Here is a 22,258-nt window from a genome sequence, read left to right on the forward strand (position 1 = left end):
CATGTTATGTACCCATCATAGCAGCATAGAGCATTCTAACATGTACCGGTGCTAGATAGATGCAGTGTTTGGGTATGGCGTACAGTAGTTATAATATACTGCCATACTGTTTACATGTTATGTACCCATCATAGCAGCATAGAGCATTCTAACATGTACCGGTGCTAGATAGATGCAGTGTTTGGGAATGGCGTGCAGTAGTTATAATATACTGCCATACTGTGTACATGTTATGTACCCATCATAGCAGCATAGAGCATTCTAACATGTACCGGTGCTAGATAGATGCAGTGTTTGGGAATGGCGTGCAGTAGTTATAATATACTGCCATACTGTGTACATGTTATGTACCCATCATAGCAGCATAGAGCATTCTAACATGTACCGGTGCTAGATAGATGCAGTGTTTGGGAATGGCGTGCAGTAGTTATAATATACTGCCATACTGTGTACATGTTATGTACCCATCATAGCAGCATAGAGCATTCTAACATGTACCGGTGCTAGATAGATGCAGTGTTTGGGAATGGTGTACAGTAGTTACTGTAGTACTGCCATACTGTTTACATGTTATGTACCCATCATAGCAGCATAGAGCATTCTAACATGTACAGGTGCTAGATAGATGCAGTGTTTGGGAATGGCGTGCAGTAGTTATAATATACTGCCATACTGTGTACATGTTATGTACCCATCATAGCAGCATAGAGCATTCTAACATGTACCGGTGCTAGATAGATGCAGTGTTTGGGAATGGCGTGCAGTAGTTATAATATACTGCCATACTGTGTACATGTTATGTACCCATCATAGCAGCATAGAGCATTCTAACATGTACCGGTGCTAGATAGATGCAGTGTTTGGGAATGGTGTACAGTAGTTACTGTAGTACTGCCATACTGTTTACATGTTATGTACCCATCATAGCAGCATAGAGCATTCTAACATGTACCGGTGCTAGATAGATGCAGTGTTTGGGTATGGCGTACAGTAGTTATAATATACTGCCATACTGTTTACATGTTATGTACCCATCATAGCAGCATAGAGCATTCTAACATGTACCGGTGCTAGATAGATGCAGTGTTTGGGAATGGCGTGCAGTAGTTATAATATACTGCCATACTGTGTACATGTTATGTACCCATCATAGCAGCATAGAGCATTCTAACATGTACCGGTGCTAGATAGATGCAGTGTTTGGGAATGGCGTGCAGTAGTTATAATATACTGCCATACTGTGTACATGTTATGTACTAGGGCTGTGTCATTCCGGTTAATTCACTAACCGGTTAACCGTTTCTATTAACCGAACGGTTAACGTTTAAACGTAACCCGTGTTGTTGCCTCAAAATAAGAGCCGAATATCAGAGTTATATAGCTCAGATTATAATTCCGAAAGAGCGCCACCACTTTTGATGCGGAAGTACATTCTCAAAATAGCGCTGCAAGTATCGTTTTTTCGTAACGCGTATGTCAAGAATTTGGTTGTATTTGCTTAGTTTTGACGATCGTTGCATTGAAAAAGACGAATCGCGCGTTTTCATGAAGTTTTAAACAGATTTTTGTTTCTCTTTCAGTTCATCGGTAACTGTTACAGAGATATTTGAAGCAAATATGTCCTCGTTAATTGCGTAGCCCCTACTGTAACAGCGCAGGCATTGTATGGCAGTTATAAGCCTAATATTACTAGGCCTACTTAATATTGGCATTGTGTATTGAACTTAGCGATCATATGGAGTGTTGGACTACAAGGCTTTCACCAGCTAGGCCAAGGTTAGGAAAGTTGGTTGTTAGGAAGCGATTACTACAGAAGTGTACGGTAGTAGGGCTAGGCCTACGCAATTACAAGTACAACAATGGGTCACAGATATATTGAATTTGTGCATTGTGGCGGGGTAGGCAGAGGGTTGGGGGAAGTGTGGAAAACATTGTAAAATTTCCCGCGAACACCCTGTCGATTTCCCGCCGGAGTTCGCGCAGCAAACACAATTAGCACGCGTAGCATAATGGCGTGGGGTAGTCCCCCGGTGGGGTCATGTGGTGGAACCCCTTGTGGGGGTCCAGGGTAACGTTAACGCCCCGGAAAATTTGGCGCGTCTGTCGATAAAATATTCGCAGCTGTGGATGCAAAATACTGACAACTTTTTTAATTTAAATTGTCACGAAACTGATGAAAATTTTGAAATGACAAGTTAGAATAGCCATATTTTGTTATAAAATGAAAAGAGATCTATCTGTCTTACAATCATTAAAAAGTTTAACTTAAAAAAAACATGCGATTTTATGAAACAACGTTCGGCAAAGCCCCATTCCTAGACTGCCTAACAATAGCTTGCACTATACTACAACTACGGTAGGCTACATTTTCCAAGGTACCATGCCAAACAACTGTGAGCCCATCCCCTGTCTAACACCTGTTGTTAACAATTTTTTGGGCATGTTGCCAAGGAACGTTTCATGGTCTAGAATTAATAAGGTCAGTCAGTAAAGGTTCGGTTAAGTTATGAGAATTATTATCTTAGACGTTTAAGAAAAGTAGGTAAAATATGATCCCCGTAACAGCTAGGTAAGTAAAACAGGCAACTGACTCCTCCGCATGAACAAAACAATCGATCCACATGATACATGAAAGTAAACCTTGTAATCACATGTTTAAGGCCACTTGGCACGATTAACTAAATGCTTAATATTGTTTCCATGTTCTTGTAGAAAACGTAAACTTCGCAATATACAATTAGTTGTGTTTTTGTAGTTACGTGAGATCCGTAACCGACGAGGTGGTTAGGCTATTTGCTATACACTAAACTATGGTAGGATATTATTTTCTCCGTAATTTTGGAAATTCTAGAAAATACTTTTTCGCCGCTTAACACCAGATGTGTTCTTACGTTTTATTAATAATTGGGTGTACTAGAGCCTTGTTTACATGACATTAGTTGCATTTAGAACGATATGCCAGTTTCGCGTGAATTTTTCGAAAGTTTTTTGCTCGATCTTTCGTAAAATTTGAAAGGTGTACCAACTTACTTTTCGTATACAACTGGTTATTTCTCTACTGATTTTCAGAGTTTTTTTTAGTCAAGTGTATACGTTGTGCATTGAGAATAAACTTATCGCGAATGCAAGAAAACGATGCGGGGATTTCCAGCAGACAAATGTTTTCTTTGTGGGATTACTGAGTCTGTTGAATGGAATCCCGCACCTTAGAGGGAACACTGAACTGAAATTACATCATAATAAAGAAAACGTTTACTGCTTAAATACAATATAAATTTGAAAGGATTAGATGCAGACTCGCCACGTTGTCGAACGGGGTAACAATAGGCGCTTCACGGGTCTCATACCGCTTGATAATCCCTTCAATCGTACCGCCAATCTTAAAAATCTTTTGTATGGATGCGTGATAAAGTTTGCAATTGTTATGTGATTTTCGGCAAGCAAATGTTGCGGTCTATTTCGGGAATAAAGTGATGTGAAGACGCGCCGTTGCGACTGCGTAATTGGCATTACAAAAACGGTTAAACTTATACGATGTACGGCGGACGTTTATCCGGCCGTTCGGTCGGTTAACCGGTTAACCGTTTAACCGTTACAGCCCTATTATGTACCCATCATAGCAGCATAGAGCATTCTAACATGTACCGGTGCTAGATAGATGCAGTGTTTGGGAATGGTGTACAGTAGTTACTGTAGTACTGCCATACTGTTTACATGTTATGTACCCATCATAGCAGCATAGAGCATTCTAACATGTACAGGTGCTAGATAGATGTAGTGTTTGGGTATGATGTACTGTAGTTAAGGTGGCATGTTGGTTGTAAACTATACACACCATATTACAACATTTTTCAGCATGTACAATACTGTGTACAGCAGTCTACTTTCCTTAACAATGGATGTGCTTTACTGTACATGTAAACAGTGTACAGTTTATGAAGACATGTATTGAGCTCTCACACAAACTCATACGGTTACACATTACCAAATGTTCTGAATTGATTGACACAGATTTACAAGAGTGTTGCTACTCAAAATGACCAAGTATTTCTGCAAATAGAATTCAGCGTCCTACTTCCGTAAACAACAACATGAAGTGGTGAGATAAGTACCACCTTGAGTTATACATAAAGTTAACATACTGTACTGTACAATGAACTGGCCTAGATACCTCAACCAGACACACACCAGCTTGCACTTCAATGTGTACAGTAGATCATACAAACAGTAATGTTATATACTAAATAAGACGTACAGTAGAGGAACATTGGTCAAATGGCTAAACAATAATATTTGCTTTTTATGTAACGCTTTATACCAGCGATACCTGTCTCAAAGCGCTTTACAGATGTTATATTACCCCTGGTCAATGATAACCTGTCCCAGAGACAATCCCTCCAGTCGGCAGCAGTTATATACTGCGCCCAATGACAAGTTACCTCACAGGTACAGTACCCATCTAACCCCTGGGTGCAGAGAGGCAAGTGAGATAAAGCATCTTGCCCAAGGACTCAACGTAATGAACTAGGCAGGAATCGAACCAGCAATCCTTGGATCACGAGTCCAACGCCTTAGCCAATTGGCCACCACACTCTCTAAACCTACAGACTTACCAGAACAGTACTAGGACATTTCATTGTCTCATGGTAGAGAAACCTTTTGAAGTGTCTTGAAAAAATGCTGACAGTGATATTAGGGGAAGAATGAGGGGGTGGGGGTTGGGGGTTGCTCCCGTGTACATTCAGTAGGTCTCATGCGGAGGTCCTGTTTCTCATCCTATGTGATGTGTTAAAGTTTGTACACTGTCTGTTTGTGATGTGAATCTAAACTCAAGACAAGTCAGAGTGAATAATAGAGTGTTTACAATCTAACACAACAAGTGACACTAGTTAATAGAATGTCCAGAAGGTTACCAGGGTCCTACATAACATGCCATCAGTACTGTAGTATGATTAGTTCAAAAGTACTTTATTTGATATCTCTTGTTACAGTTTTTTCACGATATCTTATTTTTATATTCAGTGTTTTGAGTGCAATGGTCATTTTTCAATTATATATTCAATGCAACTTTTACTGTATACATGTAAATTTCTAGAACAGACATTGACTTTTTTCACAGCTATCAAGTATACTGTATATATTACATCTTGTTAACTTGTTACATTGTTCTTTTGACTCTATATTCTCCTCCTTTGTTGACTCATTATTTACAACTATCAAGTATATGACATCTTGTTAACTTGTTACATTGTTCTTTTGACTCTATATTCTCCTCCTTTATTGACTCGTTATTTACGGCTATCAAGTACTGTATTAAACATCTTGTTAACTTGTTACATTTGTCTTTTTGCAGTGATCAAGACCAGTACCACGAGGACCAACCTCTAGGGTCACCTAGAAGCCCTGTCGGTAGAACAGCCAGTATCTCTTTGGATGAAATGAGAGCGCATGCCTTTGAAAAATTGCAAGAAGAGTTGATGAAGGCTCAGGAGGTATGGCAATGTACTATGTCATTTTATCCAGATATTTGTATAAGCTGAGGACATGAAAGTATTCAGGTGCAGTGGTGGAGCTAGGGGTATTGGTCAGGGGGGCGAGAAAGGTCTGTAGGGGCGCTTTGACACTATCTAAGTGAAGCCCCACCACAGGTTGGCGCGGAGCGTACAGATATTTTATGAGTAAAGATACTCCCTAGATCGCCGGAAATGACCCTTTTTCGGGCCTTGCTTAATATTTGCAGATAAACGAAGAATAAATAGGTGTCATCGCCATTTTGTCAGAAAATTACACCAAAAAGGTATTTGAGAGCGCAATAAAAAAGTCAATAATCGCGAATAAGTAAAAAGTGGAAAAAAAGCTGAAAAGGGCGCCAGCAGTCCATTTGAGTCCGTCAGGGGGGCATCCGCCCCCTCTGACTGTATGGACGCTCCGCCACTGTTCAGGTGTTGTTAACTTGATGTCCTTCTACCAAAAGTCTTCCACTGATTAACATTGGTTCCTTTCTCACTTACCATCGACATATATGCACTTTCCCTTCTATCCTAAACCACAAATGTAATAGGTACCATTTGGCACTGTACTGGGTGTGCCCTCTCTGACCCACTTTGGCATAACCATCGTCTTTCCCCTAAGATGAAAAAAAAAGAGAAGAAAACAGAGAGAGTAGTTGATCGCATCAAAAAAAGAGAAAAAAATGAAAAACAGAGAAAAAACAGACAAAGAAGAGAGGAAAATGAAAATTGTTTAAATTTTCAAAGTTTCTGTTTGATATTTTTACTCCATTTTCACAATTGCACCAAAGTGGATTGGGACATTCTGGTAATATTCTTAAACTGTACATTCTGTTAAGTACATGTTCCTGGAGGTTAACATGAGTGAAAGACCTGTTGCAATATAGGAGGATCACATGAGTCGAGCAAACATAAAAGCATGGAACATCTAGGAATATTTGGTGATTGACCTGTGATGTCCAGTCCTTCAACCATCTGGTGACATCACATTCTGCATCCCACAAGATCCACTCAATGTTACTGTTCCATGCTCTGCATGAAATCAATCAAGTGAGATGTTACAGCTATGATCGTCCGTAGTCATTAATTAATGAACTGTCAACCGTTAATCCACGACACATTAGGGAATTCCAGTCGATGGGATGTTGTCGAGTGTGGTGAATTTAAAGGAGTAACATCTTTTTCTTCGTTATCTAAATTGTTGAACTTTTTTCATCTTTTCAGGCTTTGGAACTAAAGGATGAACAGGTTTCTAAACTTTCTAAAGTTAGAGATGAGATGGACCAAGAAATAGTAGAGCTGACTGCAAATCTGTTCCAGGTAGGTGTCCTAACCACAGAATGTACTTAAACTATATAGTAATAATTTATACAATAACAATAGTTGTCATGACAACTATTGTTATTGTTTAAATAATGCCCTGCAGGGATGATTATTCATATTCTTTTGATTCACTGCTTGTCTTTCTGAGACTTTTTCAGACTTTAAATATACCGTAAGTTAACTGTTTGTTTCATGCATCTCTGTTGCCTGACTTAAAAGAAGTCAGATATTCTTCCCTCACACTAGAACAAGTCAGGCGTGTAGTGAAGGCAGAGGGGGAAAAGGGGACGACCGCCCCCCCCCCCCCCCTTGAGCAAATTTTGTTTGTATGTTTTATGATATCGCTAGTAATTTCAAAATAGAAAATGCTTAGATGCAACTTACAAGGCCTGGGAAGTGCCATTTCCAGCGATCTGGGAGGCATTTTTGGCCAAAATTTTCTTGTACGCTTCGCACCAACCCATGGTGGCTCTATGCTTAGATAGTTTCCAATGCCGAATCTACGGCTCCAATAGTTTGCCTACAGGTTCGCCCCTCCCTTGGCAAATTCCTCGCTCCGCTCCTGGAGCAAATACAGCTTCTCATGTTTTTCAGCTCTCAAGCCTCTTTACTCCTGTAACTGCTTCCTCATGATAACTTTCCTCAGTGAGAGATCAATTTGCCATAATTATTATGTTTCATGGGAAGAAACTTTAGGGATTGCATGTATTCTTTGATCATATAGTAGCAATACACACTAGGCTCATAGGTAAGGATTGAGAGAACATAGGCAATGTTTTAGGGCTACTGTAGTTATTGCAGAGATTCCTTTGAATTTAACTGGAATGGCAGAACACCACAGCCACTTTTCAGCTTTCGAAAGGGAACCAACATTTTTTGGAACAAACTTGAAAGGGCAGGAGGGCATTTATTCTCAAAAGTGAGAGAAAACATTTTCAGACATGACAGTTGTAACATACTTGAATAGGAAAATATGTATTGCTATGCACCCTCAACAGCTGATCGTTAAATAAACCTCGCAATATTGTGTGTTGATTAAAATGGCAGTCCTTACCATCTTACGATCAGTAATTTTCGTTGGCATTTCAATAACTGTTTGGGGCACCGATGGCTGTTTCACGGCCGTTAATTCCAGCTCTGAGATAAAACTGTAATCTAAATGAATATTAATAGACCTGTCCTTGTAAATGTTGGTAAGTAAATGTAACAGTAATACAGAGGTACAACATTGCATAGCATGTTCTTTTATGGTTCGGATTGATAAGTAATTATTTTAATTTTTTTAACGTATCTTTACCTTTTGTACATCCGTCTCCCTAATAAACAGGAAGCACATAAGATGGTGAATGAAGCAAATGTTGGCCAAGCTGGAGCACAGAAACTCTTAGAAGAGGCCAATGGAAAGGTAAGATATGACACATCAAAGGTCATATATGTAATATCTATCCCATAGATAGACTAATACATTTTCAATCCAAAGTGTTCCTTAAGTTATTCCTTATAAGTTGTATTTCATAGTAAAAACACGTAGTTTGTGTTTAATTAGTTCCCTTTTCGCAGATGGATTACTATCCTGAATGTCATGGCTATCCCGAGATAATATCTCTTAATTGACTCGTGAACTCAGTATCGAGAAGTAAAGAGTTATTAAATTTCCAAAAACCTGGACCACGCTCATTATTATGCAAATTGAGTGTGAGATTTACTGCCATGTGATCGGACTGAATATTGGGCGAGAGATTGTTTGTTGCTACCAAGTTACAGATATGACGAGAGATGAGAAAAAAGTCCAATCTACACCTAATTCCCGGGGTAACGTTCAAACTCCAAGTGAAGTTTTTCTGGTGAGGGTTTCTCTCCCTCCAAGTATCACACAAATGAAAAGCATACATTAACTCAATACACTTATCCCGGGCCTTACAGATAGTCCTAGGATTACCACCAATTTTTTCGAGGTCTAAATTGAAAACGAAATTGAAATCCCCCACAAATACAATTGTATCATTGTTAAAATCAGAAAGAGACGAGCTCAAGAGACCCAAAAAATGTGGATCGTCTGTGTTAGAAGTTTCAAGTATAAGAGACAGTTCAGATGGACTTTCTGCTGCTGCTGGGTCATTTATAAAACTCATTGTTTATGGATTCTGTCTTTAAGGTAGAGTGGTATTTGTTAACAGTTAAAGATCATATAAACAGATAGTAGATACTAATGCCACAGTTGCAGGGAATTTTCTAGCTGCTGCAACTCTTCTATTCAAGAGAGTGTCAAAGTTGGTTGTTATGGATTGATAAACATTCTAAGATTTTCCTCTTGTAGCCGAGCACAATCAGTAAACAGTTGTTCAGCTTGTGTGTTTGAAGTGCTTAATATAAAGGCTGATGTAGTCTTTCATGCTTAACTTCTACAGCTGTGAAGGGTTAAAATGGGAATTATATTTGTACTCACCTTATTTTGGCTCACTATATTGAAAACAAGGCCGGGGAGGTGACCATGAATCAATCCAAAACATTTCATTTATGTTCATAGATTGAACTCTTTCAGACAAACTTAGAAACATTGAAAGCTGAACTAAATATCCAAAGCAAGCCCACCAAGCAGTAAGACAATAGATAGTTAATGACCTTGTTTGTTATATTAATCTCGACAGATTGAAGTCCTCCAGGCAGAGGTACAGGCATTAAAAGCTTTGGTGATAACATCCACGCCCAGCACGCCCAACAAACAATCGGACAGTCACACGAAGATGTCTCTCTTACGGAGAAGGAAGAAGAACAACCCAAGCCATCATCGAAACCATAGTCTTACCGGACCGATAGAGGACTATCCAGATGGGACCGCATCTCATATGAATGGCAGTGGTCCAGATTCTGAAGGAGCCCAGAAGGAGGTGAGTCATATCAGTAGAAAATAACTTTGAAATACTTATTCAAATCGTCCCATTAAAACATTAACAAAAAGGATGCTTCGTTGAGAGCGTGGTTGCCAATTGGCTAAGGCGTCGGACTCGTGATCCAAGGATTGCTGGTTCGATACCTGCCTAGTTCATTATGTTGTGTCCTTGGGCAAGATGCTTTATCTCACTTGCCTCTCTCCACCTAGGGGTTAAATGGGTACCTGTGAGGTAACTTGTCATTGGGCGCAGTATATAACTGCTGCCGACTGGAGGGATTGTCTCTGGGACAGGTTATCATTGACCAGGGGTAATATAACGTCTATAAAGCACTTTGAGACCTATCGCTGGTATAAAGCTCTTTATGAAAAGCAAATATTATTATTATAGGGATATTCAGTGTTTTAGTAAGTTTTTTCATTCAACTAGCCCCCAAAGCACGAAAGACAGAAGCACTGGTATAGTAGAGCCTAGTCAGACGAAATTAAATTGATCATCATTTACAAGAATTGGTTCATAATTTTGTACATAGTTTCTAAAGCCTTTGAAGCACAAGCATTGATATCCCCCAATGACCTGTAAGGGCCAGTATTCTACACAATACTGGTAATAGTGGGATAAGCTATGTGCCTAACCCCCCCCCCCCCCCTGACCCTCTCAAGTTTGTGCTAGTTTCCAGTTACGCAGTTTGGTCATTCTGAACTATCAATCTAAGGAGTGTCAAGAGATTACAATCAAAACTCACATTTTGAATGTTTATAATCTTACTTCAGAGCATAGGTTAGGAATTTTTTCATGTATAACTATTTGATCCATATTGTCTTCAGGTGGACTAACTATTTGATCCATTGTTATTTGATCCATTGTTGTCTTTCAGGTGGACTAACTATTTGATCCATTGTTGTCTTTCAGGTGGACTAACTATTTGATTCATTGTTGTCTTTCAGGTGGACTAACTATTTGATCCATTGTTGTCTTTCAGGTGGACTAACTATTTGATCCATTGTTATTTGATCCATTGTTGTCTTTCAGGTAGACTAACTATTTGATCCATACTGTCTTTCAGGTGGACTAACTATTTGTTCCATATTGTCTTTCAGGTGGACTAACTTTTTGATCCATTGTTATTTGATCCATTGTTGTCTTTCAGGTGGACGAACTTTTTGATCCATTGTTATTTGATCCATTGTTGTCTTTCAGGTGGACTAACTATTTGATCCATTGTTATTTGATCCATTGTTGTCTTTCAGGTGGACTAACTATTTGATCCATTTTTATTTGATCCATTGTTGTCTTTCAGGTGGACTAACTATTTGATCCATTGTTATTTGATCCATTGTTGTCTTTCAAGTGGACTAACTATTTGATCCTTTGTTATTTGATCCATTGTTGTCTTTCAGGTGGACTAACTATTTGATCCATTTTTATTTGATCCATTTTTGTCTTTCAGGTGGACCCACTGTTTTTACGAGACCTTCAGGCTTGGCGTGAGAGTCCAACACTTCACAACGATAGTTCTTTCATTAATGGAATCTTTTTGGAGGATGTTCGTCCGTGTCTAAACTTTCCATCTCAGGAAACTTCTGCAACGCTCCAAGAATGTGTAGCTGTGAATTATCTATCTATAGAACCAATCAGTGGCAAGAGCTCATTTCCAAGGTAACAGTTTAAGTAATGCAAACAAAATGCATTCCTGTCATTCTGAGCATACAAGCTTGTGTTGTAATCAAAAGTATATATCGATGTTGCGGTCGGCTCATTTTCCAGAAGGAAAAGTTGCCAATAATTCTTTTGAGTTCTTTCTTAAGGTAGTAAATAAATTATTCAAATGATTTAGTTCCCTTAATAACTATTAAGATAGTTCTATGAAAACATTCATAATTTGGCCAAAGTGGATAATGTAATGTTCCCACAGTTTAAAGGTTTTTCATAACTCTCTCTCCCAAACTTGAAAGTACTTTAGTCATTTAATGAATGTAAAGGATATGTTGAAGGGTATGAGATATTCATTGAAAACCAAAGTAATGTTTCTATCTTAAAATTCTCAACTAATACACAAGTTTTGTCTGTATCTGTTGAGACACACTTCTTTAATGTGAACAGCAATAGTACCCTTGTGTGTGTTTTTCATTAGTATATCACATATATCTTTAATGCTAACAGCAGTAGTACCCTTGTGTATGTTATTCATTAGTATATCACATATATCTTGAATACTAACAGCAGTAGTACCCTTGTGTGTGTTATTCATTAGTATATCACATATATCTTTAATACTAACAGCAGTAGCACCCTTGTGTGCGTTATTTATTAGTATATCACATATATCTTTAATGCTAACAGCAATAGCACCCGTGTGTGTGTTATTCATTAGTATATCACATATATCTTTAATGCTAACAGCAGTAGCACCCTCCTGTGTGTTATTCATTAGTATATCACTTATATCTTTAATGCTAACAGCAGTAGTACCCTTGTGTGTGTTATTCATTAGTATATATCTTTAATGCTAACAGCAATAGCACCCTTGTGTGTGTTATTCATTAGTATATCACTTATATCTTTAATGCTAACAGCAGTAGTACCCTTGTGTGTGTTATTCATTAGTATATATATCTTTAATGCTAACAGCAATAGCACCCTTGTGTGTGTTATTCATTAGTATATCACTTATATCTTTAATGCTAACAGCAGTAGTACCCTTGTGTGTGTTATTCATTAGTATATCACATATATCTTTAATGCTAACAGTAATAGCACCCTTGTGTGTGTTATTCATTAGTATATCACATATATCTTTAATGCTAACAGTAATAGCACCCTTGTGTGTGTTATTCATTAGTATATCACTTATATCTTTAATGCTAACAGCAGTAGTACCCTTGTGTGTGTTATTCATTAGTATATATATCTTTAATGCTAACAGCAATAGCACCCTTGTGTGTGTTATTCATTAGTATATCACTTATATCTTTAATGCTAACAGCAGTAGTACCCTTGTGTGTGTTATTCATTAGTATATCACATATATCTTTAATGCTAACAGTAGTAGCACCCTTGTGTGTGTTATTCATTAGTATATCACATATCTTTAATGCTAACAGTAATAGCACCCTTGTGTGTGTTATTCATTAGTATATCACTTATATCTTTAATGCTAACAGCAGTAGTACCCTTGTGTGTGTTATTCATTAGTATATATATCTTTAATGCTAACAGTAATAGCACCCTTGTGTGTGTTATTCATTAGTATATCACTTATATCTTTAATGCTAACAGCAGTAGTACCCTTGTGTGTGTTATTCATTAGTATATATATCTTTAATGCTAACAGCAATAGCACCCTTGTGTGTGTTATTCATTAGTATATCACTTATATCTTTAATGCTAACAGCAGTAGTACCCTTGTGTGTGTTATTCATTAGTATATATATCTTTAATGCTAACAGCAATAGCACCCTTGTGTGTGTTATTCATTAGTATATCACTTATATCTTTAATGCTAACAGCAGTAGTACCCTTGTGTGTGTTATTCATTAGTATATCACATATATCTTTAATGCTAACAGTAATAGCACCCTTGTGTGTGTTATTCATTAGTATATCACTTATATCTTTAATGCTAACAGCAATAGCACCCTTGTGTGTGTTATTCATTAGTATATCACATATATCTTTAATGCTAACAGTAATAGCACCCTTGTGTGTGTTATTCATTCGTATATCACATATATCTTTAATGCAAACAGCAATAGCACCCTTGTGTGTGTTATTCATAAGTATATATATCTTTAATGCTATCAGCAATAGCACCCTCCGATGTGTTTTTTATTATCATATCACACACATTGTAGTAATATATTTATTCATCCATACCAGAGGGTTGTCTTACTAATTATGAGTTCTACTTTGACACTGTTCACTGAACCTCAACTGACCAAACATTTCCTTGTTTTCATATTACAGACGCTGTAGTTTAACAGATCAACAGAGACCCTGCAGATATCGAATCAAGCTAGGCGATTCAGACTCCTGGATTAATATTTGTTCTGCGGCTAGAGACAGGGTGAGAGAGAGAAATTGGGGTTGTACTTAATATGTACTTAATATGGTCCAGTTTGGAAGAAGAAAAGTTGTAAGACCTAATTTGCTAATTATGATCCAATTGATGTGAAGAGTAAAATCAAGCCTTGTTTGCTGATGTTACTAAGCTGTTATTAATACCTGTGTAGCCCCCTCTATTGATAAGTGTTGCTATGCATACATATGGCTATGGTTTTTGTAACCTTGGCTGAACAGTGTTCATGATAGCATACGCCCATTAAAAGCACCATTGACTTACACACTAAATCACAAGAGTAATGTGGTCTCTAAGTCTAGATAGAAGTTTTCACTAGCTAAACGCTACTCATCACCGGATAGCTGACAAGTTGGCCTTTCATTGCACTATCAATTTTCCGTATCATGACCATGTAAATATATTGCTATCCAAGCCGGAAGTTTTCGCCACTTGTAAACAAACCTCTTCACTCAGTACTAAACAATTTTATTACGCTGCTCCTGGGAGGCCTAAAGGGGTCTAAAATTGCCTCAATTGACCCAATATTCTCACCACATGTACTTCCATTCATGCTCTTCAACATGCAAGCCACAAAAAACTAGATCATGGTTGATAACAGGTCACAAAAGATGTTCTCCTGCTGCTTTTTGGCACTTTTCCTGAAGGAGAACAATCGAGCGGATGGATAAAGACTCTAATAGGAGTATGCCACCCCATACAATAGGTGTCAAGGTGCTAAGTAATGATATGAGTGGATTTACAGGGCAGCAGGACAGGGTGAATGGTTCTGTATTCTATCCTTCATACATACACTTGACTGTATTCCTTCATACAAAACAGATATTTGTCAATGCTTATTCAACGACTAAAATCTTTAACACCTTTCCCAGGATACCTCAATGCCCTAGATATATGTGTCCAATATCAGGCCTAGAAATTCACAATTTTAGTTGCTTGCTAAAGAATTGACAGTTCGTAATAATGCTACCGGCCAAAATCAACATTTCTAGTTTGCATTCCTCTTGAATTAATACAAAGACAACAATAATTTTGCACTGGCAGACATATGCATTGGTGTTTCCCCTCGTCAAATGTTGAAATCCACTGGCATTGAGCCAGTAAATTGCCAGAATCTTGAGGCCTGCCAGTGGATCTGTTTCCCATATCATGGGATCTGTACCTGTTTAGACTGAGTGTGTGTTATCATTTACAGTGGGTTTGTTTCCCATATCATGGGGTCTGTACCTGTTTAGGCTGTGTGTGTGTTACCATTTACAGTGGGTTTGTACCTGTTTAGACTGTGTGTGTTACCATTTACAGTGGGTCTTTTTCCCATATCATGGGGTCTGTACCTGTTTAGACTGGGTGTGTGTTATCATTAACAGTGGGTCTGTTTGCCATATCGTGGGGTCTGTACCTGTTTAGACTGGATGTGTGTTACGAATTACAGTGGGTCTGTTTCCCATATCATGGGGTTTGTGCCTGTTTAGACTGTGTGTTACCATTTACAGTGGGTCTGTTATCCATATCGTGGGTTCTGTACCTGTTTAGACTGTGTGTGTGTTATCATTTACAGTGGGTCTGTTTCCAATATCGTGGGTTCTGTACCTGTTTAGACTGTGTGTGTGTTATCATTTACAGTGGGTCTGTTTCCCATATCATGGGGTCTGTACCTGTTTAGGCTGTGTGTTATCATTTACAGTGGGTCTGTTATCCATTTCATGGGGTCGGTACCTGTTTAGACTGTGTGTGTGTTATCATTAACAGTGGGTCTGTGTCCCATATCATGGGGTCTGTACCTGTTTAGACTGAGTGTGTGTTATCATTAACAGTGGGTCTGTTTTCCCATATTGTGGGGTCTGTACCTGTTTAGACTGGGGGTGTCCTTTAACATATCCAGTGGGTCAGTATTTCCCATCTGTGTTGTCAACATACATAGCCCGGCTTGTGTGGATCAGTTGGTCTGCGTAGCCCGGCTTGTGTCTGACAGTGTTTCCTTAGTTTTTCATTAGTTTTGTATGCCTACCTTTTTTTCATTGTGCCTACAAATTTATAACTGATTTGCTTGCACTTCATTCATTATATAACATTGTATATGACGTGAACACTGTATCTTGGATACAGTGCTTAGGAGGTATACAGTGGTCAGTTTGGGGAATTGAAGCAGAAAAATAACTGACATTAAGCAGAATATTAAATGACCATGTTGTTAGTTATTTTATTTTTAATTTGTTTCCTAGATTGCTGCTGTTTGTAATTATTACACCTACCTGAGATACATCCAACAAGGTCTGGTCAAAAGTGACTGTAAGTTGAAGAAATGAGATTCATATTTATATTAAACATTTAATAGTCATACAAAACAACAGGATATTAAAAATATTAGCATGCCTTCTTTTGTTGTCTGCTGATATTTCATAATGAATGTTAACTATTGCACATTCCATATAAACAATGACACTAATATTTAACTTTTGATATTTCTACAAGAATGAAAATAGAAATCACCACTTTTATCAAAGAAAACTTAATGCAGAAAATGCATTGCATATTTAAGATCTGGTGAGATCCCTTGTTAATTTTAGACTTGCTAAAATGTAAAATGATGGATGTGAATGAACATAATATCTCTTTCCCCAAGAAGAAAAAATAAAAAATCGGACCTGTTTGAGAGTGTTTGCCATTCCCCAAAAATAAAAAATAAAAAATCGTACCTGTTCGAAAAGGATTTTTCTTTCACCAAATAGAAAAAATCTTACCTGTTTGAAAGGTTTTTTCTTTCATAAGAGAAATACTTGCATGTCACAGAGTAATGATGACCTTTGGGGTTATTTGACATTCTTAACACAACACTTTTGCATAAGAATCTGGTAAATGTCCGATCCCCTTTGAAACTAAAAGATCCAATAACTGTGCAGCTCATTACCATATCTAGTCAACTTTTATTTGAAATGATGAAGGCAAAATAATGACCTCTTTTTTATTCCTGTTTACAGTTTGTTTATTTTTAATACCCATTATGCAATGTGTCTAGAAAAAGAAAGATTTTGGTGTTGAATGGAATCATAAACATATATACATTTCATAAACATATCATCGAGGGAGCCTAAGGTTGGTTAATAGCAGTATCGTCGATAATGACCAATAATTGACAAATCAGAATGTGATGAAATAAACACTGGTATGTATGTATGTATGTATGTATGTATGTATGTATGTATGTATGTATGTATGTATGTATGTATGTATGTATGTATGTATTTTAGATCCTCCTGCGAGCAGGAACTCGCGAAGAAGCCTCATTGGCTTATCAAAGCCGCAAGCTGACCGAAGTCAGTCTCTTACATTCATATTTAACGTCCGTGATTATGAATTGTCAAATGTCAACAACTCTGTAACTGGACGACATAAATTAATCTTGGAGTGACCTTATGATTGGAAGGCACCGGTAATTGCTATGTAAAATAATTGTATGATCTGGCACTGTTCATATGGTATTTAATGTTGTTTTTTGTCTCTGTTCTAACTGCAGTGAATGAGATGTACTGGGAAATTATACGTCTGCGTAAGGCCATGTCTCTTGCCAAGCTTGGTCTTCCTGAATGATGATGATGACGTTGAGATGATGATGCAGATTTGACCTCAAGAGGAGGATGCGATGTTGAGAGAATCATTGCTCAGAATGAGAGGAACACACTGCTCACATTCAGAAGTTTGTCGACAGTTTCGGTTCAGTGGCCTTTATACCAATGTTAAAGTTTGCTGCATCTTGCTACATGAGGAACCCAAACATTTGATATTTTGGGCTGATTCAGAAGTTTTTTAAAGTCTGAATCGAGTGAATGATCAACGGACAAAGCTTTTAGTTTAGTAGCTTGTTTTGTTTACAAGCGAGGCTGTGCATTCCATATCAACTGATAAGTAACTGCAGCTTAAAAGTTAAGTAAACATTGAGTCTTTAATGAACATTGCACAGTAAGCAACTTGTTTCGATTCATCCTTTGAATTTTTTTTGGCATTTATTGATAATTTGAAATTTATATAGTATGTGGAGTACATCACTATTCTACGTCACATGAGGAGGAAATTCCATTTGAAGACATAAATGATACTGCACGATGCTTTAAATTGAACAGTAAACTAACCTTCTGTGACTTAAAACTTTAAAGGTTCATCATTTCTTGACTTGTATCTCAATCAGTTTCCTTTTCCCTTCAAAATCTGTCAATTTTAAGATATTACATTTTACTGTTACATCCAATTTGCAGACTACCTCTTTAAATTACAAATATGAACAATTACCAATGATGTAAACATATTATCAGAGTAACTTCCTTCACGGAATTTAGAATTTTAGAAATCTGTTCTGTGAATTTGGATGCATAGTAGGACGTTTCTGGGAAACAGAACAAGACCAAAGAATGATGAACGAAGCAAGGACAATTTTTCCATACATTTTATTCTGTAATGGAAGGCACAATGCAAGGTGAACAAATTGTAGATGAAGTAAAAGTAAACAATTCTCTTTCTATCAAAACTACTATAGGCCATCCTATTTCTCTATTAAAAATAAGAAAAAGAAAAAAGAAGAACCATGGTATCAATTAACAAATAAAAATTAAAAGTTAAGGGTAAGCAGAACACATTGCAGTAAATGAAACCTGTATTTCCGTAACAGTTGAATAGCTCATGTCATTGGTTTCGAAAGATCTCTTACAATTATGCTACAAAACTAACTGTGTTATTTTGCACTCAATCCTCACGTGACAGTATTTCTCAAGAAAACCGTTTTGTACACAGTTTAATATGTCGAGCAATGTCATCATGCATGATACAGCCCAATGAAAGATGTATCTCGTGGACCGGGGAAACCCTAGGGTTAGAGTTAAGCCCTAGGGTTAGGGGCATCACGTGTAGTATCATGCAATACCATACTTCTTGAGGCAATGGAACTTGCCACACTATAACTTGTCTTGAGAGATGATAAAAAAAATGGAGGTCTTGGTGTATTTTGTGGGCTGAACGTGAATATTCATCAATTACATTAATACATTTGCATATGAGAGTGATGGTAATTCAGTGTTGGTTATTCATTACTGTATTCCTTTAATGCACCCTATTATCACAATGAGGCATTGTATGTAAGGATATATTGTATAATAATGCATTTGGCATCAGCAAAAGAAAACATGTCCTATGCATATATCCTTCACAAAGAAGAACCATTTCTTTCGAATATTTAATAGCGGGGATGTCGATATTAAATTGGTGCTCAAGTGTATGCACTGCCTCATTGGCTAAATGTGTATAACTCGTGGTGTAATGACCATTCATTGACAACACATCTTTGAAGTTGTAAAGACAATAACTCTTGGATTTATATGAAGAATGTGTGCATTTGTACTATTTGATAATTTTTCTCATGAATATGCATTTTATTTAAATTAACTTGTTTGGGCTTATTCAGTCAATAGTCGAGAAACACATTTGTGAGTACGCTCACACATATACGGACTAATCTGTACATTCCATCGACAGTACTGACTCATAAGACTTAGTCCTCTCTTAGTTTATATTTGTTTGTATTTGTGTGTGAGTATATGTTCTGTTTATTAATTTATTCACCGTTTTGTACATTTGTCAAATATTGGTATGTGTATTTTAGCATATATGCATGATTATTTCTCTTGAATAATTAATTAATTACTCAGTTAGTATGCAAACATATCATGCAGTATATATATTGTAACCTCATTTAAAAACAATTTTATTATGGTAGTTGTTGCTGCAGCCGTTTCTATCAACTCAATATTATATTCTCTGATAGTCACATGCTGTCAGTCACATGCTGTTAGTCACATTGCGACACACTTTTGTCAGTGGCACTTATTACAGCTTTTGTGATTAACTCAATGTTATGTGATGGTCACATGATGTCTTGCATGGAACACATGTCAGTCACATGTTAGGCAAACCACTGTATCAGTAACTCATATAATGCAGTGAATACAACATTTCATTATCTACAAAATCAAATATTTTTCTAAATAAGTCAAATTAGAACTTATTGCAAGAAACAGCCTCTGATGCCAGTAACATTTTGCCTTAACATTGTTCAACCAGTAGAAAAATAAGAATTTGTGCCTTCAAAACCATGTCAAATGTTTTATGGAAATGTATATCTCTTTAGCTAAAGTAGAGATATTCAGTTGTTTTATCTTTAAAGAGTTTAAAGTAATATCTATAATAAGTATCTAAATATGATAATAAGATAGAAATGATTGTCCCATTTAGATTGCTTCATATTCTAGGTTTTTTTCTTCATCTTACAGAAATTATTTTATTATTTGGGTATTATTTCTTTTTAATTTATGGCAAAGCCGAATTTTGAAAGTAAAAATTGATTTGTAAATGTAACATACAGAATGTTATCATTCTTGAATTTTCTTTGAAAACGATTTAGAGGGCTGTTTATGTTTATCTTTCTTTGAGCCACCTCTTATTGTAACATTCCTGGTCTGTCCGTATCCATTGAACATCTTGAACATAGGAATTTGTTCCAAGGGTAATAAATGTAACTTAGATCAGTGGTCTACATACCATGGGGGGGGGGGGGTGGGTGTTGGCAGAACTCAAAAGTGGATTGTGAAAATGTGAATGTCAATAAAATTATCCACAACAATTTTTCTGAGTTCTGATTGGAGATTGATTATTTGATTTTTCTTAACATAGTCCCAGGACCATTTCATGCATTCCAAGCATCAATTCTAGGAGATGGGGTATCATGGGTTGTGGCCCAGATCTTATGGAAGATCCTGGGCCACGGATCTGAAATGGTGGAATGCAATGTTAATGTGATACAGAGGAAAGTACATTTACTAATTGGTTAGCAGTCTAACTGTCTAAATTATGTACATATCAGAAAAAAAATTTGATACAATAATTAATTTTAAATAGTTTTTAATTATTCCTTTTCAAATTTGATGATTTGTAAATTTATAGTACTACAATTTTGTATGCGATTAATATGCACTTGGACAACAAACTGTTTCTCGATATTTCGATAATCAAGAAAAGAGTTTTTTTATATATATCCTTTTTAGAGAATCTTTAAGGTTTGTTTTATTTCCATGTTTGATCAACTATTCCAAGTTTATGGCATTCCATGATGCTTGCTGTTAGCTTACACTGGATCACAATTATGCAAAAATTAATGTAGTGATACTTTCTTAGACACGGCATGAAGCCTTTCACTTGTGGCGTTTTAAACGTCTCTTGTGGAGAATCAAACCAATTGTCATTCTTCAATTTTTACATTGTCTGTCGTTGAGAAATAAAGCAATTGTCATGCTTTGTGTATTAAACAATTGTCTTCGAAGAGTGTTTCTTCAGACATTTGTCTGTCTTTGAGGCATCAGACATTTGTCTGTCTTTGAGACATCAGACATTTGTCTGTCTTTGAGGCATCGGACATTTGTTTGTCTTTGAGACATCAGACATTTCTCTGTCTTTGAGACATCAGACATTTGTCTGTCTTTGAGGCATCAGACATTTGTCTGTCTTTGAGACATCAGACATTCGTCTGTCTTTGAGATATCAGATATTTGTCTGTCTTTGAGACATTTGTCTGTCTTTGAGACATCAGATATTTGTTTGTCTTTGCGGCATCAGACATTTGTCTGTCTTTGAGGCATCTGACATTTGTCTGTCTTTGAGGCATCAGACATTTGCCTGTCTTTTAGACATCAGACATATGTCTTTCTGAGACATTTGACTGTCTTTGTCTCTGTTGTTAATGACTGAAAAACCTTTCCAGAGGAACTTAGAATGTTTGAGTTTTATAAACACAGTACATTTTACACTTCTGTTGATTTCAGTTCCGAAGAAAGTCACTTTTTATTGGCAAACCATGAGCTTGTGATTAAGTACAATGAAGTTACTATGCATAGTATTTGGATTATAAAGAGGTGCTGAATAGATTAAACATGTTAGATTTATATATATACAGAACAAAACATATAGATAATATATATTATTATATATGCAACCAGGTATGCATGCCAAAAAAATAAAGATTCTTGTTTCATATTTTCATCAAGTATATATTATTTTTCTGTTCTTTATTTCATGTTTGACAACAACTTTTCCACTGTTAAGATTAAAAAATAGTAGAAATAAAAGACCACAACTCGATTCATTCTTGTTAATACTTCTATCTATTGGTGCTTATGTATGTATTACATATAGAGTAACACTTGTGCCGATGTGAAACATTTTCGTTTGGTTGGTTTGGGGGGAGAGGGATGGAGATGAGAGATCTTACACATTCATTTATCCATTATCATGCAGCATGAACAATATTGTGATATTTCTATGTTTGTTCAATATTGTTCTATTTTTCCTTCCATTTCCCACTTTATGTTACTTTTTTTCCTAGATTTTCAGGATGCATTTTATTCTACGGGCTTCCTGAG

The 22,258-nt window shown here is 36.7% G+C and overlaps 1 protein-coding gene across 3 annotated transcripts in view; it reads left to right on the plus strand.

Annotated features, from left to right (window-relative positions):
* Positions 1-21,977, plus strand: part of LOC139969336 (guanine nucleotide exchange factor for Rab-3A-like) — a 39,514-nt gene extending 17,537 nt beyond the window's left edge. For all 3 annotated transcript variants that reach the window (XM_071974225.1, XM_071974230.1, XM_071974216.1), the window contains exons 3-10: positions 5,354-5,492; positions 6,735-6,830; positions 8,161-8,238; positions 9,482-9,721; positions 11,175-11,383; positions 13,691-13,790; positions 16,025-16,091; positions 17,317-21,977. In XM_071974225.1, coding sequence (XP_071830326.1) covers positions 5,354-5,492; positions 6,735-6,830; positions 8,161-8,238; positions 9,482-9,721; positions 11,175-11,383; positions 13,691-13,790; positions 16,025-16,091; positions 17,317-17,390 — 1,003 coding nt within the window. In that variant the 3' untranslated portion in view covers positions 17,391-21,977. The remainder of the gene's footprint in view (positions 1-5,353; positions 5,493-6,734; positions 6,831-8,160; positions 8,239-9,481; positions 9,722-11,174; positions 11,384-13,690; positions 13,791-16,024; positions 16,092-17,316) is intronic.
* The last annotated feature ends 281 nt before the right edge of the window (positions 21,978-22,258 follow it).

This window comes from Apostichopus japonicus, chromosome 1 (assembly GCF_037975245.1).
Source record: "Apostichopus japonicus isolate 1M-3 chromosome 1, ASM3797524v1, whole genome shotgun sequence".
NCBI lineage: Eukaryota > Metazoa > Echinodermata > Holothuroidea > Aspidochirotida > Stichopodidae > Apostichopus > Apostichopus japonicus.